Genomic DNA, 20,281 nt, shown 5'->3' on the forward strand with positions numbered 1-20,281 from the left:
CTGTATTGCCCCCAAATGTGTGTATTATGTGCATATCCTATTTCTGATTTCGGTGTTTATGGAAAGAGTTCCTGAACCCTAACCGTGCCTGGAGGACCCGCTGTCGCGGGGACTCTTTCTGCGGGAGCGGCCTCTCTCACTCGGCCTTCGATTGGCCCTCCTGATCCCGCAGGAGTCGCCGCGACGCGGGCCTGCTCCTCGCGGTTGATGCGTGTGTGAGTGGCTGCTTCTGCCTTTCTCTCACCCCCCGCTTTTTTTTTTTTTTTTTTTTTTTAGCCATAGCTATGGTTACCACGTCTCTCCCCGCCTCCCTTCACCTACCAAGAAGACGACTGCCCATTGGCTGCCTGTCACCAAGTAAGCCCGTCATTGGTCACTGGTGAGAACAGGGCGCTCCCCCTTCCCCTGTCTCCCGGGTCTCTCGAGGAGCCCAGGAAGGAGGCTCGGCTAGTGTCGCCGGGCCAGGGGCTGCTGGGACCCGGCTGCGGCAGTCGTTAGCGGGTCATGTCGGCCGCCCAGGGCTGGGACAGGAACCGCCGGCGGGGAGGAGGTGCCGCTGGCAGTGGCGGCGGCGGCGGAGGTAGCGGGGCCGGCGGGGGCAGTGGGGGCAGTGGGGGTCGGGGGACTGGCCAGCTCAACCGCTTCGTGCAACTCTCCGGGCGGCCGCACCTGCCAGGTGAGTCGTGGGACAGGGTCCTGACAGGTTGCGGGCGCGGTGGGAAGGCGACTGCTACCTTTTCTTTTCTCCCTGGCTTTCTTTTCCTTGGGAGGAGGAAAGGCAGGCCCACGCAATAGCAGATGGATTGGGGCATAGAGAAAAGGAAGGGTATCTCTGAGGTCAGGGAGGGAGCAGGAACACAGCGAAAAGAAGTATTTTTGCTCTGTTGAAAGCTCTGTGCTGAGAGTTGTGTTCTCTTTTCAAAGGAGAGGCCGCTGTTTCATTGACATTCCCAAATGTTTCGCCTATTCTGTTCCCAGGCTCGTCCTCTTCCGCAGTTTGATCTTGTAAAAGAAAGACATTGGCGTCTAGCTGTGAGAAATTATTTTTAAAGGGGTGCTAGATTGAGGAGAGAAGAGGGAAGAGCCTTCCAAAGGGTGCTTTTGTAAAAACCACTTCGAGTGTGTAAGAGTTAGGCATTCTGAGACAAGAAAGGAGGAGGAGAAAAGGCGCGGGGTGGGGTAGGGGGCACGCGAGGGAGGGGTTGGGATGTGGCTGGGAAACGGAGCCAAGAGAATTTGGAAAAACTAGTTAAATTATTAATATTTTGGAATATCCAGAGCAGAATCTGGATTTTAAGGGGGGAGAAAATGAAGATCAAGAATATACTTAGTGACAAAATCATGCTGCCTTTACTGTATAAAAACAGCTGATTGAGAATTGGAAAAATGCGCCCAATGTGATTATTTTACGTTTTGGCCTACAATTTCCTATCCTTGAGTTCAGATGCCTTAAAAAAACACAGACAAATCAAATCGATGTATGTGTGTGTGTGCAGACAATTTAAAAAAAGATAACATTTGTAAGTTAAGTATAGTAGGGGGGAGATAGGGAAGTAAATACTTCCCAGAATATCAAATATTATGTTGGGCAAGCTTATTTCTATCTTGAAGAGAACTATCAGGAATGATGTGTTAATCATTCACCATATTGTTTGTGAATAATGTTGAAGTTGATTTTATCAGGGATGTATTTGTTTAACCAATGAGTTTTGAGAACATGATGGTTTTTGAATTCCTTTTACTAACGTGACTGTACTTCCAAGTAGTCAAAAATTATTTGATTAATTTGAAGATAACAAAGGGAATTTTGCACATTGAATGAGACAGTCAATTGTTTGCGATGAAGTTATTGATGTGTTAGAAATGCACATTAACCATTTCTGTGTGCCATTAAAATTAACAAGCAGTTTTAAATAGTCAAATATATAATATACTAGGAGTTGGGTTTGAGTCGTGATAGTATCAAACTGGGTATTCTGGAATTGCTAAATATGTGATCTTTAAAAAGAGGGGAAAAAGGAGAAATCTTTTTTCTTACCCCAAATGGATAGTAAAAACCTATAATTTTGTATATTGGCAGATTTGAAGATAAATCTCTTACCAAAGACTGTTATCAGTTTGCCCTCTACTTCTACTTATATTTAGGTCTTTGATCTATTGATTATACCGTGGGCTGGGTATCGGCATTCCCAGGCTCCAAGAACCTGGTTGCTGCACTTCCTCACTGCCACCACCTGATGGCAGTGGAAGCCATGATTTCTGATAATGGGGCTTAGGTGTGGAGCTATTTCTGCATTTCCTTAGCACACAAGGCCAAGAACAGCCATTTGTCCAGAGGTAAAGATAAACGTGTTTAAGGTGTGAAAATTCATGTGATGGGGTGATCAGCTTTTTCTTTTTACTTTCTTTTCCCCTTGATTGGCGCTTCAGTCTTCCTTACCAAATAGGCGGCCTCTGCCATTTATTCACTATCAGAATCAGGAACATCTGATATCTCAATATATTTGGAATTCTTTAACACCAATTCATTATTTTCCCTAGCATGACATTTTAAGTCTCTCTCCCCCTTGCTCCCCCGGAATGAAAGGTTGTATATTGAAGTGTTTAAAAAGATTTTAGGTGATGGCTAGGGTTAGAAATATCTAGGCCCATTTTATGGCTGACCCTGAGGTTAAATTTTTTTTTTCTTTTTTAAGTTTTTGTAGCTAACTTTCTCTCTCCATTGAACTCTAATCCCGTTTTCCTTTTTTCATCCTTCTCTACCAAGACTTCCAGATACTACGAGTCCAGAACGCTTTCTTACTTTTTGCACACCGACTACCCAGTTGAAACAAAACAAAATAACCCGCCCATCTTCCTGCTGAGTGTTATCTCTCCTTCAGTGATAGCATCTTTATCCATGCAGTCAGGCAACCTTGGGCCTCTTCCTTAACTTTTCTTCTCCCTTGCATTTCAGGTGTGATTAATCACCCAGTTCTGTTTATTTTAGTTCTACTGTAACTCAAGTCCAGTCTGCCATCATCCCTCACTTAGGTCTCCTGCAGCTTTCTTTTTTTTCTTTATTTTTCCCCTGCAGTAGCTTTCTAAGCAGTCTTCCTGCTTCTACTCTCGCCCTCCAGTGCATACAGCCCGTTCATCTTTTGCAAGCACAGATCTGTTCTAAACTCTGCTTACAACCCTTTACTAGCTCTTAGTTGCTTTTAGGGTAGGCAGAAATCTTAAACACCACCTAAAAGGTACTGTATTGTCTGTCTAATTCTCGAGTTAATTCTGCATCACATGGTTTGCTCTTTGATCGTTTTCTGTTTCATTACACTTATCATGCTTCCTTCTGCCACAGGGCCATTTCACATGCTCTCCCATCATACAAGAACTCTCTTACTCCTCATTCTGTTTTTTTTGTTTTTTGTTTTTGTTTTTTTAAGCTTCTCTTCCATTGGAACTTAGCTCAGTCACACTGTGTTCTCAGGAAAGCCTTCTTGGACCTTCCCTGATTTATTCTCTTCTCCCTATACACACTCATAGGGCCATGTGGTTTTCTTTGGGTATACTTAACCATTTATGCAAGATTCCTTGATGTGCAGGGTTTGATACTCCTGATACACACACTAATTATGTGTGTATATGTATATGTGTACATATACACACAATGCACTCATTTAGAATTTGAGAATATATGTGTGTACATATACACATATATTCTCAAATTCTAAATGAGTGCAATGGCATTATATGTAAGCAATTAGTTTCTTGTGAATTTGATTGATTAGTGGGTTCAATCCTCTACAGCCCCATTGACTCTGGACAAATGGATAAAATCAAATTCTTACACATAAAAATAGATTAGACTCTGCATTCATGGTGAGAGCACAAATGATATTTTGTGAAATCTTGTTGTGAAACCTTGTTTCTTATCTTTTTTGCTGTCTCCTAAAATGCAGTAATGGTTATGTGTTTGCCCCCTTGGTCCTGGATTTCTAACTCATAATCTGTATATGCTCAGTATAGAACAGGGAACATTTTTATACAGTAAGTATGGAGAGGCAGAGCTCAGGGCCAAAAAGATCCTGGGGATAATAGAACAAAAGTTACTATTGTAATTTCACTGTGTGAATTTGGTTAAATACAATGTTTTACTTGGGATAACAGTTAACATTGCTGCTAGTAAAACTGAAAAACTGACAAAGGAAAAATGTAACAACTGGCAAAGCTGGGCAAAAATAGCATTGAAATCCTAATTTTAAAATGTGAAATGTGATATATGTTCATGACATGAAATCCAAATGGTGCTAAAGAATGTGTGATACAAGGCAAGTTTTCCTTCTACATTTGACCCCAGATAATTGGCTTTTCCCTATAAGCAACCAATGAGAAATTTCGTGTGTGTGTGTGTGTGTGTGTGTGTGTGTGTGTGTGTATGTGTGTAGAAACAGCATTTCTTTGTTTGGAGGGGCATTTAAAATGGTTTCAGTCTTGCTAACGTAAATGATGATACAATGAATATCCCTCTGTACGTTTTTATGCATGAGTAAGTCTATCTAGAATAAATTCCTAGAAGTGCAATTACTGGGTCAAAAGCTATGTACTATTGAAATTTTGATAGATACTGTCAAATTGCCTTCCATAGAGGTTGTAGCAGTTTGTGTTTCACTGTTGGTGTTGGGTGCTGACCCTCCACACCCTTGGTAATAGAGTGGGTTATCAAACTTTTTAAAAATTGCCAACTAGTAGGTGTATTTTTCTTCATCTTTTCAATAGATATAAGAACGGTATTTGTGAACTTTATTTGTAACATTTACTTATATTTTTTATTCACCTTTTTTTTGTTGTTGTTCATTTTTCTGTTGGGATGTTGAATATTTTTTATAGAAACTCTGTATTTTAAGGAAATTAGTTGTCTTTGAAATGTGTTGCAGATATTTTTTACAGTTTGTCATTTAGCTTTTACTTTGTTTCTGATATATTTTTTCAGCAGAAATTTAAAAATTGTTCATAGTTATAATTATCAATCCTTCGTTGGATTTTAACTTTTTGTATCATAAGAAAGGCCTCCACTGTTTTAACTATTATTTCTTTTTTTTTTTTTTTTTTTAAAGATTTTATTTATTTATTTGACAGAGAGAAATCACAAGTAAGCAGAGAGGCAGGCAGAGAGAGGAGGAAGCAGGCTCCCTGCTGAGCAGAGAGCCCGATGCGGGACTCGATCCCAGGACCCTGAGATCATGACCTGGGTTACTGAGCCACCCAGGCGCCCCTTAACTATTATTTCTGATTAAAATGAAAAGTCTTGTGTTTTTTCTTGGTACTTTTATGATTTTAAGTTAAATGTACTTATATATACAAAATATAAATTATGTAAAGTATTAAGGTACGAATCTTTTATTTTTCCAAGTGGCTATGGAGTTATCACAGTATTGAAATACTGTCTGTAGGTACACTTAGTTCCTACATATGATTTGGGGTTCTTACTGGCACTTTTATTCTGTTCCATTGATTAGTTCACCTGTTTGTACCTTAATGACCTCATTCTTTGAGTATAGTCTTCTCTACTCTAGTTCCAGAGTTCTCCTGGATACTTTTGCTTGTTTAGCTCTTCTCCCCCATTCTGTTGTTGTTCTTATTGGTAGAGTGTTATATTTACAGATTGATTTAGAGATACTTGATGTCTTTTTGAGGTTCAAACTTCTGTTCAAGAACAGGGGATATATTCATTTCTTGTTGTTTAAGTCTTCTTTTGCATCTCTCAATAACGTCTTAAAGTTTTTTTCATAAAGACCTTCCACATTTCTTGTTATATTTAGCCCTTGGCTTTTTATCTTTTTTGTTGCTATTGTAAATGGAGTTTCTACTTTTATTATCTTTTATCTTGTTGTGCCTATCCACCTTTAGAATTCTAATACTATCTATAATAGTTTTCCAGTTGTTTTTCTAGGGCTTTGCAGTTAAATGATCACATTATTACCAAATAAAGATAATTTTATCTACTCCTTTCCAATTTTTATACTTCTTTCTTTTGGCAAATTAATTTGGTTAGTACTTTCATTAAACAGTAAGACAGTAGAGGCTCTTTCTCTTATTCCTGACTTCAGTGTGATTTTTTTTTTGCTTTCCTGTTAAGGTTAGATCTGACTTTAGATTGAAGTGTACCTATTTTATCATGTTATGTATTCCACGGTTGCCATTTTATTAAGATTTCTTAATATGGAAGTAAATTTTTGGATGCCTGAGTGGCACAGTCAGTTGAGTGTCTGACTCTTGGTTTCACCTGAGGTCCTAACTCAGGGTCATGAGATTGAGCCTTATATACCGCTCCACTCTTAGCGGGGAGTCTGCCTAAGATTATTTCCCTTTCTCCATCCTGCTTATACTATCTTTGAAATAAAGAAATCTTAAAAAAAAAATATGGAAGTAAAGTTTGTAAAAAGCTGTTTCAGCTTCTTTGAAAATTATGTAATTTTAATCTTTTGATCTACTCTTGTGATGAACTATACAATAAATTTACTACACCATCCTTGCATTCCTGAATCAGCTCGCTTGGTCACCGTGTATTATTATTTTAAATGTGCTGCTGGGTTCTATTTGCTAAACTTTATTTAGAAATTTTGTATCGCTCCTCATAAGCTAAATTGCTTTGTAGTTTTTTGTGTCTTATCTTTGTTCGGTTATGCCACTTTCATAAAAATTATTTCAAAATTCTCTTTGTTTTTGTTTGTTTTCTTTCTTTCTCTGGCTAAATGGCATTGACGTTGAAGGTTTGATTAAATTGCCTGTGAAATCTTTTGACCTTGAGTGTTTGGGGGAAGAGGATCTCTTTGACCATTATGTCTACTTTTATGATAATTTGCTTACAATGTATATTTTGGGGGAAGCTTTGATAACTTACATCATCTTAGAAAATAATCCATTTTATCCAGGTTTTCAAAATTATTTTGTGTGCAGTTGAGCAAGATATTCTTTAATGATTAAAAACATTCCTTGGGGGACCTGGGTGGCTCAGTCATTAAGTGTCTGCCTTTGACTCAGGTTATGATCCCAGGGTCCTTGGATGGAGCCCCACATCAGGCTCCCTGCTTGGCAGGAAGCCTGCTTCTCCCTCCTCCTGCTTGTGTTCCCCCTCCCCCTGCTTGTGTTCCCTTTCTCGCTGTGTCTCTCTCTGTCAAATAAATAAATAAATAAGATCTTAAAAACAAAACAAAACAAAAACTTTCTGGGTTATTTTCCTTGGTCTTTGGATTTTTGAACCAGCTCTTCGATTTTTAAAAAATTAGTTTTACTGTTTTCTCTGCTTTCTTATTTATTATTTTTTCTTTCATTGTTTTAATGATTTGTTTAGCTTTTCTTTGATTTATTTTGTGACTTTTTTTCTGTCTTCTCATGTTGGATGCTTAATTGTTCTTTTTATTCTTTCTATGTGTTTAAATTATAAGATTTCTTCTAGGGGCATTTGGTTGGCACAGTTAGTTAAGCATCTGCCTTCTGCTTGGGTTGTGATCCCAGAGTCCCCTGCTCATGCTCTCTCACTCTCTCATTCTCTCTCAAATAAATCTTTAAAAAATATACAAAAAAAGATTTCTTCTGAATACTGCTTTAGTTGTGTTCTGTAGGTTATAGGCTTCCAGTTGCATTTTTTTCTTAATACCTTGCAATTCCATTTTTAATTTATTTACTTTAGTATAAGAGTAGTTAATCTTTTAAACTTTTTCTTAATGTTTCCATTTATGTTTTGAATAGCTTGAGATATAATTCAAATGCCATGCAGTTCACCATTTAAATTCACTATTTAACAACCAGTGGACCAGTTATTACCACAGTCAGTTTTAGAACATTTTTGTCACCTCAGGAAGAAATCCCATATCTTTTAGCTACTATTCCCTTATCCTCCTTTTCGGTTCCCCATCCCCCCATTTCACCTCTAAGTAACCAGTAATTTACCTTTTGTCTCTGTGGATTTCCCTATTAAGGACTTTCTTATATGAATGGGATTGTGTGGTATATGGTCTTTTGTGACTGCCTTTTTTTACTTTGCGTAATGTTTTCAAAGTTGACACATGTTAAAGTGGTGGATATCAATACTTCATTCCTTTTTATGGCTAAATAATATTCTGGTGGTACAGATAAACAACATTTTGTTTATCCATTTATCCATTGAACATTTAGACTGTTGTTACTTTTAGGCTATTAAGAATAATGCTGCTAGGGGCGCCTGGGTGGCTCAGTGGGTTAAGCTGCTGCCTTCGGCTCAGGTCATGATCCCAGGGTCCTGGGATCGAGCCCCGAATTGGGCTCTCTGCTCAGCAGGGAGCCTGCTTCCTCCTCTCTCTCTGCCTGCCTCTCTGCCTGCTTGTGATCTCTCTCTGTCAAATAAATAAATAAAATCTTAAAAAAAAAAAAAAAAGAATAATGCTGCTATAAATTGAATAAAGGTTTCTATGTGAACACAGGTTTTCATTTCTTTGGGGTATATACCTACGAGTGAAATTGTTAGGTTATATGGTAACTCTGTGCTCTATGTATATTCATTTTAGGAACTGTCAAATTTTTCTAAATTGGCTGGAATTTTACATTCCTACCATAACTGTGTAAGGGTTCCAATTTCATCATGCTCTCTCCAACACTTGTTATTATCAATCTGACTTTTTAATGCCAGCCATCCTAGTGTGTATGAAGTGGCATCTCATTGTGGTTCTTGATTTGCATTTCCCTGATGACTTAAGATGTCAAGCATTTTTTCTTTATTTTTTTCTTGCTTTCTTTGTTTCTCTTCCAACTTTTTTGAGGTATAATTGACATTGAGCTTCTTTTCATGTGCTTGTTGACTAATTGTATGTCTTCTTTGGAGAAATGTCTTTTAGCTACTTTGCTCCATTTAATTAATTAATTAGTTAATTAATTAATATTTTAAAAAGTAAACTCTCGGAGCGCCTGGGTGAAAGCCTCTGCCTTCGGCTCAGATCCTGATCTCAGGAAAAATCGAGATCGAGCCCCATGTCGGGCTCTTTGTTCAGTGGGGAGCCTGCTTCCCCCCACCCCCGTGCCTGCCTCTCTGCCTACTTGTGATCTCTGTCTGTCAAATAAATAAATAAAATCTTCAAAAGCATACTCTCCACCCAGTGTGGAACCCAAAATCATGACTGCAAGACCAAAAATTACATGCTCTACTGATTGAGCTAGCCAGGAGCCCCTGCCCCATTTTTTTTTTTTTAAGACTTTATTTATTTATTTGAGAGAGAGAGAGAGATCACAAGTAGGCAGAGAGGCAGGCAGAGAGAGAGAGAAGCAGGTTCCCCACCAAGCAGAGAGGCCCGATGCGGGGCTTGATTCCTGAGATCATGACTTGAGCTGAAGGCAGAAGCCTAACCCACTGAGCCACCCAGGTGTCCCCCCATGCCCCATTTTTAATTGAGTTGTCTTTTACTATTGAATTTAAGAGCTCATTACATATCCTAGTTACAAGTTCCTTGCAAGATACATGATTTGTAAGTATTTTTCATGTTCTGTGTTGTCTTTTACTTTCTTAATTGTTTTGTTTGAAGCATAAACGTTTTAAATTTCGGCGAAGTCCAGTTTATTATATCTAAAAGTCTTTCCAAATTCAGGGTCATAAAAACTTATCCCTGTGTTTTTTTTACATTTATGCCTTTGATTCTTTTTGAGTAAGTTTTAATGTTTGGTGTGAGGTAAGGGTTATCTCAAGTGACTGTCCTATTTTTCCAGCTCCATTTGTTGGAAAGACCGTTCTTTCTCCATGGAATAGTCTTGACATTCTTGCCAAAAATCAGTTGACCATAAATATTCAGGTTTACTTCTGGATTCTCGATTCTGTTCTGTTCATCTATGTGTCTATTCATTTGCCAGTACCACACTGCCTCTCATACTGTTACTTTGCAGCAAGTTTTGAAATCAGAAAGTGAGTCCTCCTACTTTATTCTTTTCCAAGATTGTTTTGGCTATTCTAGGTCCCTTGCAATTCCATATAGATTTGAGAATCAGCCTGTCAATTTGTATGAACTCAGAGATTCTCATAAGGATTTGCGTTGAATCTGTACATCAGTTTGGGGAGTATTACCATCTTAATAATGTTAAGTCTTCCAATCCCTGAACATGGGATGTTTTTCACTTATTTAGATCTTCCTTAATTCTTCATATTAATTTTTTTAAGTTTTATAATTTAAATCCAATTAATTAACAGATAATAGAGTATTTGCTTTAGGGGTACAGGTCTGTGATTCATCAGTCTTATATAACACTCAGTGCTCATCACAACACATACCCCCCCCCATGTCCATCACCCAGTTATCCCAACCCCTCACCCTTCTCCCCTCCATCAACCCTCAGTTTAATCTAAGATTAAGAGTCTCTTATGGTTTGTTTCCCTCTCTGGTTTCATCTTGTTTCCTTTTTTTTCCCCTTTCTTCCCCTATGAGCCTCTGCCTTCTTTCTTAAATTCCACATATTAGTTAGATCATATGATAATTCTTTTCCTCTGATTGACTCATTTCACTTAGCATAATACCCTTTAGTTCCATCCACATCATTTCAAATGGCAAGATTTTATTTTTTTGATGGCTGCGTAATGTTCCATTATATATTCACCGCCTCTTCTTTATCCATTCATCTGTCGATGGACCTCTGCTCTCTTTCCATAGTTTGGCATTGTGGACATTGCTCCTATTAACACTGGATTGCAGGTGCCCCTTTGGATCACTACATTTATGTCTTTGGGGTAAATACCCAGTAGTGCAACTGTTGGGTTGTAGGGTAGCTCTATTTTCAACTTTCTGAGGAACCTCCTTACTGTTTGACAGAGTGGCTGCACCAGCTTGCATGCCCACCAACAGTGTAAGAGGTTTCCCCTTTCTCTGCATCCTTGCCACCAACATCTGTCATTTCCTGACTTGTTAAATTTTAGCCATTCTCGGGTGCCTGGGTGGCTTGGTGGGTTAAGCCTCTGCCTTTGGCTCAGGTCATGAGCTCAGGATTCTGGGATTGAGCCCCACTTTGGGCTCTCTGCTCAGCAGGGAGCCTGCTTCCCCCACCCCCTGCCTGCCTCTCTGCCTACTTGTGAGCTCTCTCTCTCTCTGTCAAATAAAAAAATAAATAAAAATTTAAAAAAAAATTAGCCATTCTGACTGGTGTGAGGTAGTATCTCATTGCAGTTTTGATTTGTATTTCTCTGATGCCAAGTGATGTTGAGCTCTTTTTATGTGTCTTTTGGCCAGTTGGACATCTTCTTTGCAAAAATGTTTCTGTTCATGTCTTGTGCATTTCTTGATTGGATTATTTGTTCTTTGGATATTGAGTGTCATAAGTTCTTTCTAGATTTTGGATACTAGCCCTTTATCTGATATATATCTTTTGCAGATATCTTCTCCCATTCTGTCGGTTTTGTTGACTGCTTTTGCTGCGTAAAAGCTTTTTATCTTGATGAAATCCCAATAGTTCATAGTTCATTTTTGCCTGTTTCCCTTGCCTTTGGAGATGATCTTCTTTAATTCTTTCAACGTTTTACGGTTTTCAGAGTTCATTTGTATCTTGCTTGCTTTTCTCAGTCCTGTTGTCCATGTCCATTACTGTGTTTTCAGCAGTGTTTGTACTCCTTTATGCTATGTGCGATGAGGATTTCATTTCTGTGTTGGCTTTATTTTTTCTTTCCATTTCTTTCCTGCTTCCAGTCTGCTTATATTTCATCTCTTCTATGGTCTATATTCTTTGAGTTAGAATCTCTTATACTTTTCTGCCTTTGAAATATCATTAAGATAGTACAGTTTACTATCTTCCACTTCCTACCATGACCACTATACAAGGAATCAAGCTCATTATTAAAATTTGGAAAATATTGAGTGAGAACTTGAAAATCATCCATACTAATTCCACTTAAAGACCAAGAGATCAACATTTTGATATTTTGCCTTCCTTTTGGTTCTTTATCAGTGAATTATGTTTTATTTAATACTATATAAATAGTTATGTATGACTAGCAACAACTAGGGATTCTGTTCAAAACTGTTGTATTTTAAAATGTTTTACTAATAAACACTAATTTATACTTTCTCTTATTTTATCAGGAAGAATCTATTCCTCCTCAATTTATTATATGTATAACCTTTTAGATTTTCTTCTAACTGATGTGCCCTGTTTCTCTCATTTACAGCCAAGCTTTCAGAAATAATAGACTCTTATTTAATTTTTTTTCTCTTCAATCTATTGCAGTCTCACTTCTGCCTCCTTCATTCCACTCAAGTGCTCTTGTTAAGGTAATAACTTCCTAATTGCTAAATCCACTTAGATTTCTTGTAGTCTTCATCCTGCCCAACTTTTCTAGATTTTTATTTTGACTACCTCCTGTACTAAGTATAATACTAGGTATAGAGCCTATAGAGCCTAAGAATACATAAAATTAGACAAAGTCTCTATTCCTGAAGAGCTCTTAGTTATCCTTTAGCCCTTGAACGTCTCATTAGTCTTCCTTTATTTGCCCCTTAATATTATTATCTGAGAATATATGCTTATTTATTTGTTTTCCCTTCCTACTCTTAGATTTTCCCTGGGTGATATACTAATCTCCGAACAATGCCTAAATCTGTCTCCAACCCAGACAGACTCCTGGTCTGTTTGGTAATGGCTACTAGACATTATCACCCAAGTTACTGAAGAGTGTCTTAAATTCATCATGTGCAAAAATAATTTCATCACTTTTCCTGCCAAACCTGTTCTTCTTTTTTGCTCCTTATCCTAACTAATTTCATGGCTAACTCATCAATTTAGTGATTCAAGCTAGAAACCCGAGAATCACAGTAGATTCTTCCCTTTTGCTCATTCCTTATCCAGTTGGTTACAGATTTCTCCTGTTTACCCTAATTCTTCTGTTTGTCCCTTTTTAACCTCTCCAACTTCACCATCGATGTCTTTCATTTTATATTTCAGCTATATAGAAGTGCTTGTAGTTAGTAACTTAAATTCTCAGAATAGGGTGGGGAGAGAGATTAAAAAGAAAAGACTTGTAATTTACTGCAGTCTCGCACTGTCATTATTCCATGCACACCATTTCTTCTTCCCAGAGTTCCATTCTCCTATATGTCTTCTAAGACCCACTCAAGTATACTTTATACAGCTTCTTAAAATTCTCTTTTTTAGTGCAAATAGGTTACTTGTACAGAGTAGTCACAGTGTATCTATAAAATACCTGCTCAAGGTGTTGTACAGCCATCAACTTATTTCTCCTCATAACCTTGTGAGGTAAGTAACTTTTAAATCTTCTGACAGGGAACTGAGGCTAAGTGAGAAACTACATTACTTGTGCAAAGTTATATAGCTAATAAATGTCAGAGTACAGATTCAGGCCAGTCTGTTGGACTTCAAAGCCTATGCTCTTGTGCCTCTTCTGTGTGCCACCACCTTCCTACAAAGGATCATGGTACTTAAGTATGCGGAATTGCGATTGTTTCTCAACTTATCTACTTACTAAGTGTGGGTTCCTTAAAGACAAAAATAATGTCTTATTCCTAAGTTTCTACAGAAACTTAGAACACTGTCCAGCTTTTAGTAAAAAAAATTTATCGAATGAACAATCATCAACATCTGTAGTTATTCTTGCACGAGAGCTATTTTACATTACATAGTCTAAAATACTTTTTTTTTTACTAAGGAATTTAGCACATACAATTTTTTTAAAAGATTTTATTTATTAGAGAGAGAGAGAGTGTGCATGCACACAAGTTGGGGGCAGGGCAGAAGGAGAGTGAGAAGTGGATTCCCTGCTGAGCAGGGAGCACAATGTGGGGCTTGATCCCAGAACTGTGGGATCATGACCTGAGCTGAAGGCAGATGCTTAACCGACTAAGCCACCTAGGTACCCCTAGCACATACAATTTTTGTGTGGCTTTTGTAAATATTCTCTTTTTCCAAGTACACTTTTATGTTGAATATTATCAGAAAAAGTTGTAGCATTCTTCCATCTGTGCCTTTATTCTGTCCCCTCATGCTTATTCAGAAAATTTACATTATCACTTCTCTGTTCTGTGACTTCCACCTTTTTCTCTCCATCAAATCATTCCTCTAGCATCTGAGCTTTCATTTTCATCTCTTCTAATCTCTCCTTTTCCCTTCATAGCCAGGTTTGTGAAAGCATCGACTAGAGTTGCTGTCTTAATCACCATACCTCCCCATCACATCTTTGAAGTTGGTTTTGTTAATGTCACAAACGACTTATGTGTTGTCAAATCAAATGGATGCTTTTCACCCTCCATCTTTCTCTTTATTTTATTCTATTTTTTTAAAGATTGATTTATTTATTTTAGAGCAAGCATGTGAGCAGGGGGAGGGGCAAAGGGAGAGGGAGCAAGAGAGGGAGAGCAGACTCTCCGATGAGCAGGGGCCCTACATGGGGCTTGATCCCATGACCCTGAGATCATAACCTGAGCCAAAACCAAGAGTTGGCCCCTTAACTGGCTGAGCCACCCAGGTGCCCCTCTCTTCATTTTATTTATTTATTTGTTAAAAAAGATTTAATTTATTTACTTGATAGACAGAGATCACAAGTAGGCAGAGAGAGAGGAGGAAGCAGGCCCTTCGCTGAGCAGAGAGCCCCATGTGGGCCTCCATCCCAGGATCCTGGGATCATGACCCAAGCCGAAGGCAGAGGCTTTAATCCACTGAGCCACCCAGGCGCCCCCCTCTCTTCATTTTAAAACATTCTTTTCACTCAGCTTCTCAGGTATTAGGTCTGATTTTCTTTTTATGACTCTGGCCTCTCATACTTAGTCTTCTTTGTCAACTCTTCTTTATCTTCCAGGCCTTAATGTGAGTTCTCACGTCTTGATCCTATACCTCCACCTTCTTTATTTCCACTTAAATTTCAAGTATTCTCTTCCAAATCCTTGGTTTTCAGTTTCTATCCATATGCTAGTAAATAGGGCCACTTTGTAACTTCTGCTCAAATCTTGAAGGACATGTACTTGCTTTCTTCATGCCTCCACTTACATGCCTTCTACCCCTCAAGTTCAGCATATCTAAAATTGAATTTGTGACCTTTCTTTATTCTGAAGGTGAAGGGGAGCTATTGGACAGTTTTAAGCAGGGGAGTGATATGATTAGCATACATTTTTTAAGATGTTTCTATTTAAATTCTAGTTAGTTAACAGACAGTATAGTATTAGTTTCAGGTGATTCAACACTTCATCCATCAGCCAGTCCTCCTAACAAGTGCCTTAATCCCCAACCCCTGTTTCACCCATCCTCCCACCCACTTCCCTCTGGTAACCATCAGTTTGTTCTCTGTAGTTAAGAGTCTGTTCTTGGTTTGCCTTTCTCTTTCTTTTTTTTCCCTTTGCTCATTTGTTTTGTTTCTTAAATTCCACATATGAGGGGCATCTGGGTGGCTCAGTGGGTTAAAGCCTCTGCTTTTAGCTCAGGTCATGATCCCAGGGTCCTGGGATCGAGCCCCACATTGGGCTCTCTGCTTGGCAGGGAGCCTGCTTCCCCCTCTCTCTCTGCCTGCCTCTGCCTACTTGTGATCTCTTGTCTGTCAAATAAATAAAAATTTTTAAAAAAATTCCACATATGAGTGAAATTGTATGGTATTTGTCTTTCTCTGACTGACTTAACAGCTCCCTGTCCATCAACTGAGGAATGGATAAAGAATGTGTGTGTGTGTATGTGTGCACGCGCGCGCGTGTGCGTGTGCACATATACACACATACACTGGAGTGTTACTCAGCCATAAAAAAGGCATAAAATCTTGGCATTTGCAACAACATGGATGGAGCTGGAGAGTATTAGGCTAAGCAAAATGAGTCGGTGATTTACTTTCTTTTTTTTTTCTTAAAGATTTTATTTATTTGACAGACAGAAATCACAAGTAGGCAGAGAGGCAGGCAGAGAGAGGGGGAAGCAGGCTCCTCACCCAGCAGAGAGCCTGACGTGGGGCTCAGTCCCAGGACCCTGAGATCATGATCGGAGCCGAAGGCAGAGGCTTAACCCACTGAGCCACCCAGGTGCCTGAGTGATTTACTTTTCTTAAAAATATATTTTTTTGAGAGAGAGCAAGTGCATGTACACAAGTCGGGGGAGGGGCAGAGGGAAAGAATCTCAAGCAGACTTCTCATTGAGTGTGGAGGCCAACATGGGGCTCATCTCATGACCCTGAGATCATGACCCGAACTGAAATCAAGAGTGGGATGCTAAACCAACTGAGCCACCCAGCTGCCCCAGTGATTTACATTTTTGAAAGTTCTCTGTAGCTGCTGGATGGAGAATAGAGTATGGGAATTGGTAAAAAGTGAAGCATAAAAGCTGTTTAGAAGACTTGAAGTAGTCTCCTCAAAGGATGATGGCAGCTTGGACTAGGGTACAGTGGTATAGATAGTGAGAAGTGATTGAATATGTGAGGTATTTTCAAAGTAGCATTAATAGGGTTTACAGTGAGTTATGAAGGAGAGAGAGGAATCAAGATGACTCACACATTTTGTCTTGAGCAACTAGGTGGATGATGGTGTCATTAAATGAGATGGAACATACTGGAAGTAGCAGGATTGTGGGGGTTCTGTTTTGACTATATTAAGCGTGATGCCTATTTGACCTTTAAGTGGAGGATACAGGGTAAACAATCTTCATATATAAATCAAACTCAAGGGAGAGGTAGAGGCTCAAAATATAAATTTTGGAATTATTAGCATACAGATGATATTTAAAAGCCCCTGGACTGGATGAGATCACCAAGGAGGATTAAAGAGAAATAAGGGCAAAAAACTGTCACTTGAAGGTGAGAAGGAAAGGACAAACAGGCAACGAAGGTCAGTAAAATAAGAGGAAAACCAGGACTGCTTGATTTCACAGAAGCCAGGAGAAGAGAGTATGTCAAGAAGGAGGGAGAGGTCACCTTTCCAGGGCTCTAAAACCGTGGGCTGTGTAATACTATTATTACAGTACTGTAGTTATCACTGTTGGTACAGTAGGCTTTTGTGGGGTGGTCTAGGGACCTATTAACTATTTATAATGTGAGAAAAAATACTAGGTTTCATATCACAAATTGACATATAAATTTAGAATTTTGAAATGCTGCCTAATTTTTAATAGCCTCTATACTTTTTAAGGTTCACTTCATTTTTTTTTCTCCCTGAACTATTTTTAAGGACTTTTTGAAAGAAGTATTTAGTGATTTTGAACCCTTAGATCATTAGACTGTTACCAGTTGTTTATACTGGGCAAGCTTATAGAACACATAAAAGTTAGGCTCAGAAATTTTTATTTCTGAGTAAAAAATAACATTTTATTTTGTTTTTTAGAATAGCTGTTATTTTTTAATATAATGCTTCAGGCAGGTATCTTACTGGCAGTCATGTCTCCTTTGGCAGTATTCATATCTATATTTACTTTTGCACTGAAGTTTTTCTTATTGGCTCTCTGCTTGTTACATAATAGGATCGTTACCAATGTTTCAAAATAGGTTTATTCTATTTATTTATTTATTTTTATTTTTAAAAAAGATTTTATTTATTTATTTGACAGAGACACAGTGAGAGAAAGAACACAAACAGGGGGAGTGGGATGGGGCTCCATCCCAGGACCCTGGGTTCATGACCTGATCCAAAGGCAGATGCTTAACGACTGAGCCTTCCAGGCATCCCAAAATAGCTTGATTTTAAATGTTAAACTTTTAACAGGTTTTTTTTTTTTTAAGATTTTATTTATTGGCGCGCGAGAGAGAGACAGAGTGAGAGAGCATGAGAGGGGAGGTCAAAGGGAGAAGCAGACTCCCCATGGAGCTGGGAGCCTGATGTGGGACTCCATCCCAGGATTCTGGGATCATGACCTGAGCTGAAGGCAGTTGCTTAATGAACTGAGCCACCCAGGTGCTCTAAACTCTTGAACAGGTATATATATATATATATATATATATATATATATATATATATATATTTTAAGTATTTTATATATATATATATTTTTTACTTGCGCGCGCGCGCGAGAGAGAGAGAGAGAGAGAGAGGGAGGAAGAGAGAGAGTGCATGTGAGCAGGGAGGGGCAGAGGGATCAGGAAAGGGAGAATCCAAAGCAGGCTCCACTCAGCATGGAGCCCAACACGGGGCTTGATGTCAGAACCCTGAAGTCATGACTGGAGCCCAAATCAAGGGTAGGACACGCAGCTGATTGAGCCTCCCAGGCGCCCCTAAACACAGTTTTAAATTAGGTAGAAGACATTAAAATTTTGTTATTTGGTGAATATTTTGTTGCTTTTTGCCAGATTTGGTTCAACACAGCTTTTATTGCCTTTGGTCAAGTCTGGGTATTTTCTTTGAACACACTGCATTTGCCAATAGAAAGTGGTAACCCACGAGAAGGGAAAGTGAGTTCATAAAGAGCAGTTGTGTCTTCCCTTCAAAATTGATTTCTTGGGGCACCTGGGTGGCTCAGTGGGTTAAAGCCTCTGCTTTCGGCTCAGGTCATGATCTCAGGGTCCTGGGATCGAGCCCCGCATCGGGCTCTCTGCTCAGTGGAGAGCCTGCTTCCCCCTCTTTCTCTGTCTGCCTCTCTGCCTACTTGTGATCTCTGTCTGTCAAATAAATAGGTAGAATCTTTAAAAAAAAAAAGATTATAAATTACAAAATTGATTTCTTTTCTAATTTTAATCAGGGAACAGAATCAGTAGCAAAGTGATAAATGACATTTCTGGATAGACTCATTTAACTATAAAATTTTCAAATTTCTATCTGCTTGGTTCCTCAGTTTCACTTGCAGAAATAGGGAGGATTCAGTGTTTCTAAAGCGCTACCTATCTTTGGCGGTCCTTAAGGGAGGTAGGTTGCAAAATTTTAGTTCATAATTGTCACAGTGTGTTGATTAAAAACAAATCTGTTTTTCATATTTAGTCTCTTATATTTACACTCACTCAATGCATAGTCTTTCTTGTTCTCCCTCAAGGATAATTTTTGGGAAGAAAGATCATTCTCTGGGTACTGGGTACTCATTAGAGTGCAGGAAATCCAGAAACAGGAAAAGACCAAGTCATATACTCTGACTCCTAAGTGGGTTATTACTATACACAAAGAAACTGATTATTTTCTAGGGTTGTAGGATGTATGTCATACTCATTATTTTATTTTTTAATTAATTATTTATATTCTAGTCAGTTGACATACAGTTCAATTTTTTAAAAAAAGTTTTTTATTTATTTGACAGAGACATAACAAGAGAGGGAACACAAGCAGGGGGAGTGGGAGTGGGAGAAGCAGGCTCCCTGCTGAGCAGAGAGCCTGATGCAGGGCTGGATCCCAGGACCCTGGGATCATGACCTGAGCTGAAGACAGCCACTTTAAGGACTGAGCCACCCAGGTGCTCTGACATACAGTTTAATACTGATTTTAGCTCATTAAAAATTTTTAAAAATTATTTATTTATTCATATATATTTTTAAAAGATTTTATTTATTTCACAGAGAGAGGCACAGTGAGAGAGGGAACACAAGCAGGGGGAGTAGGAGAGGGAGAAGCAGGCTTCCTGCTGAGCAGGGATCCTGATGTAGGACTCGATCCCAGGTCCCTGGAATCATGACCTGAGCCAAAGGCAGATGCTTAATAACTGAGCCACCTAGGTGCCCCAGCTCATTGTTTTTTTAAATAAAATTTTGTTAGGGATTAAAAAAAAAAGTGATATTAAATTAAGAAGAAAAGGCCCTCTGGCTATGGCTTTCATTTCAAGACCGGCACATTGACACAGATACACAGAGGCAAATACAGGCAGTTTTTTCTGTTTTTTATTTATTTATTTTTTAAAAATTTTTTATTATTTCATTTATTTTTTATTTATTTACTTACTTACTTATAACAGATTTTATTTATTTATTTATTTGACAGGCAGAGATCACAAGCAGGCAGAGAGGCAAGCAGAGAGAGAGAGGGAAGCTGGCTTCCTGCTGAGCAGAGAACCTGATGCAGGACTCGATCACAGGACCCCAAGATCATGACTTGAGCTGAAGGCAGCGGCTTAACTCACTGAGCCATCAGGCGCCCTTTGTGGTTTTTTTTTTTTTTTAATCTTAAAAACAGAAAACACCTTTTAAGCAAAAAAAAAAAAAGTTTTAAAATCAACTTTTTATTTTTTTCCTTTTTCCCCCTTTCTAGAACTTTTTAGAACCATAAAATGTTAACATTGAAAAAGACCTGAGAAATTATTTTATCCTGTCTTCTATCCAGTGTGGGAATCCTTCCCACAATAGCTCTAAACTTTTTAAAAAAAATCTCTATTTTACTGTATTGGGTTTTTAAAAAAGCAAACTATGTGTACA

At 38.5% G+C, this 20,281-nt stretch overlaps 1 protein-coding gene across 2 annotated transcripts in view; it reads left to right on the plus strand.

The window, feature by feature from the left end:
• The first annotated feature begins 381 nt into the window (after positions 1-381).
• The window catches only part of KLHDC10 (kelch domain containing 10), a 58,198-nt gene continuing 38,298 nt past the window's right edge, over positions 382-20,281 (plus strand). For both annotated transcript variants that reach the window (XM_004741765.3, XM_013050502.2), the window contains exon 1: positions 382-676. In XM_004741765.3, the coding sequence (XP_004741822.1) occupies positions 505-676 (172 nt within the window). In that variant the 5' untranslated portion in view covers positions 382-504. The remainder of the gene's footprint in view (positions 677-20,281) is intronic.

The sequence above is a fragment of the Mustela putorius genome, unplaced genomic scaffold (assembly GCF_011764305.1).
Source record: "Mustela putorius furo isolate JIRA1106 unplaced genomic scaffold, ASM1176430v1.1 tig00003845_pilon_pilon_pilon, whole genome shotgun sequence".
In the NCBI taxonomy this organism is placed as follows: domain Eukaryota; kingdom Metazoa; phylum Chordata; class Mammalia; order Carnivora; family Mustelidae; genus Mustela; species Mustela putorius.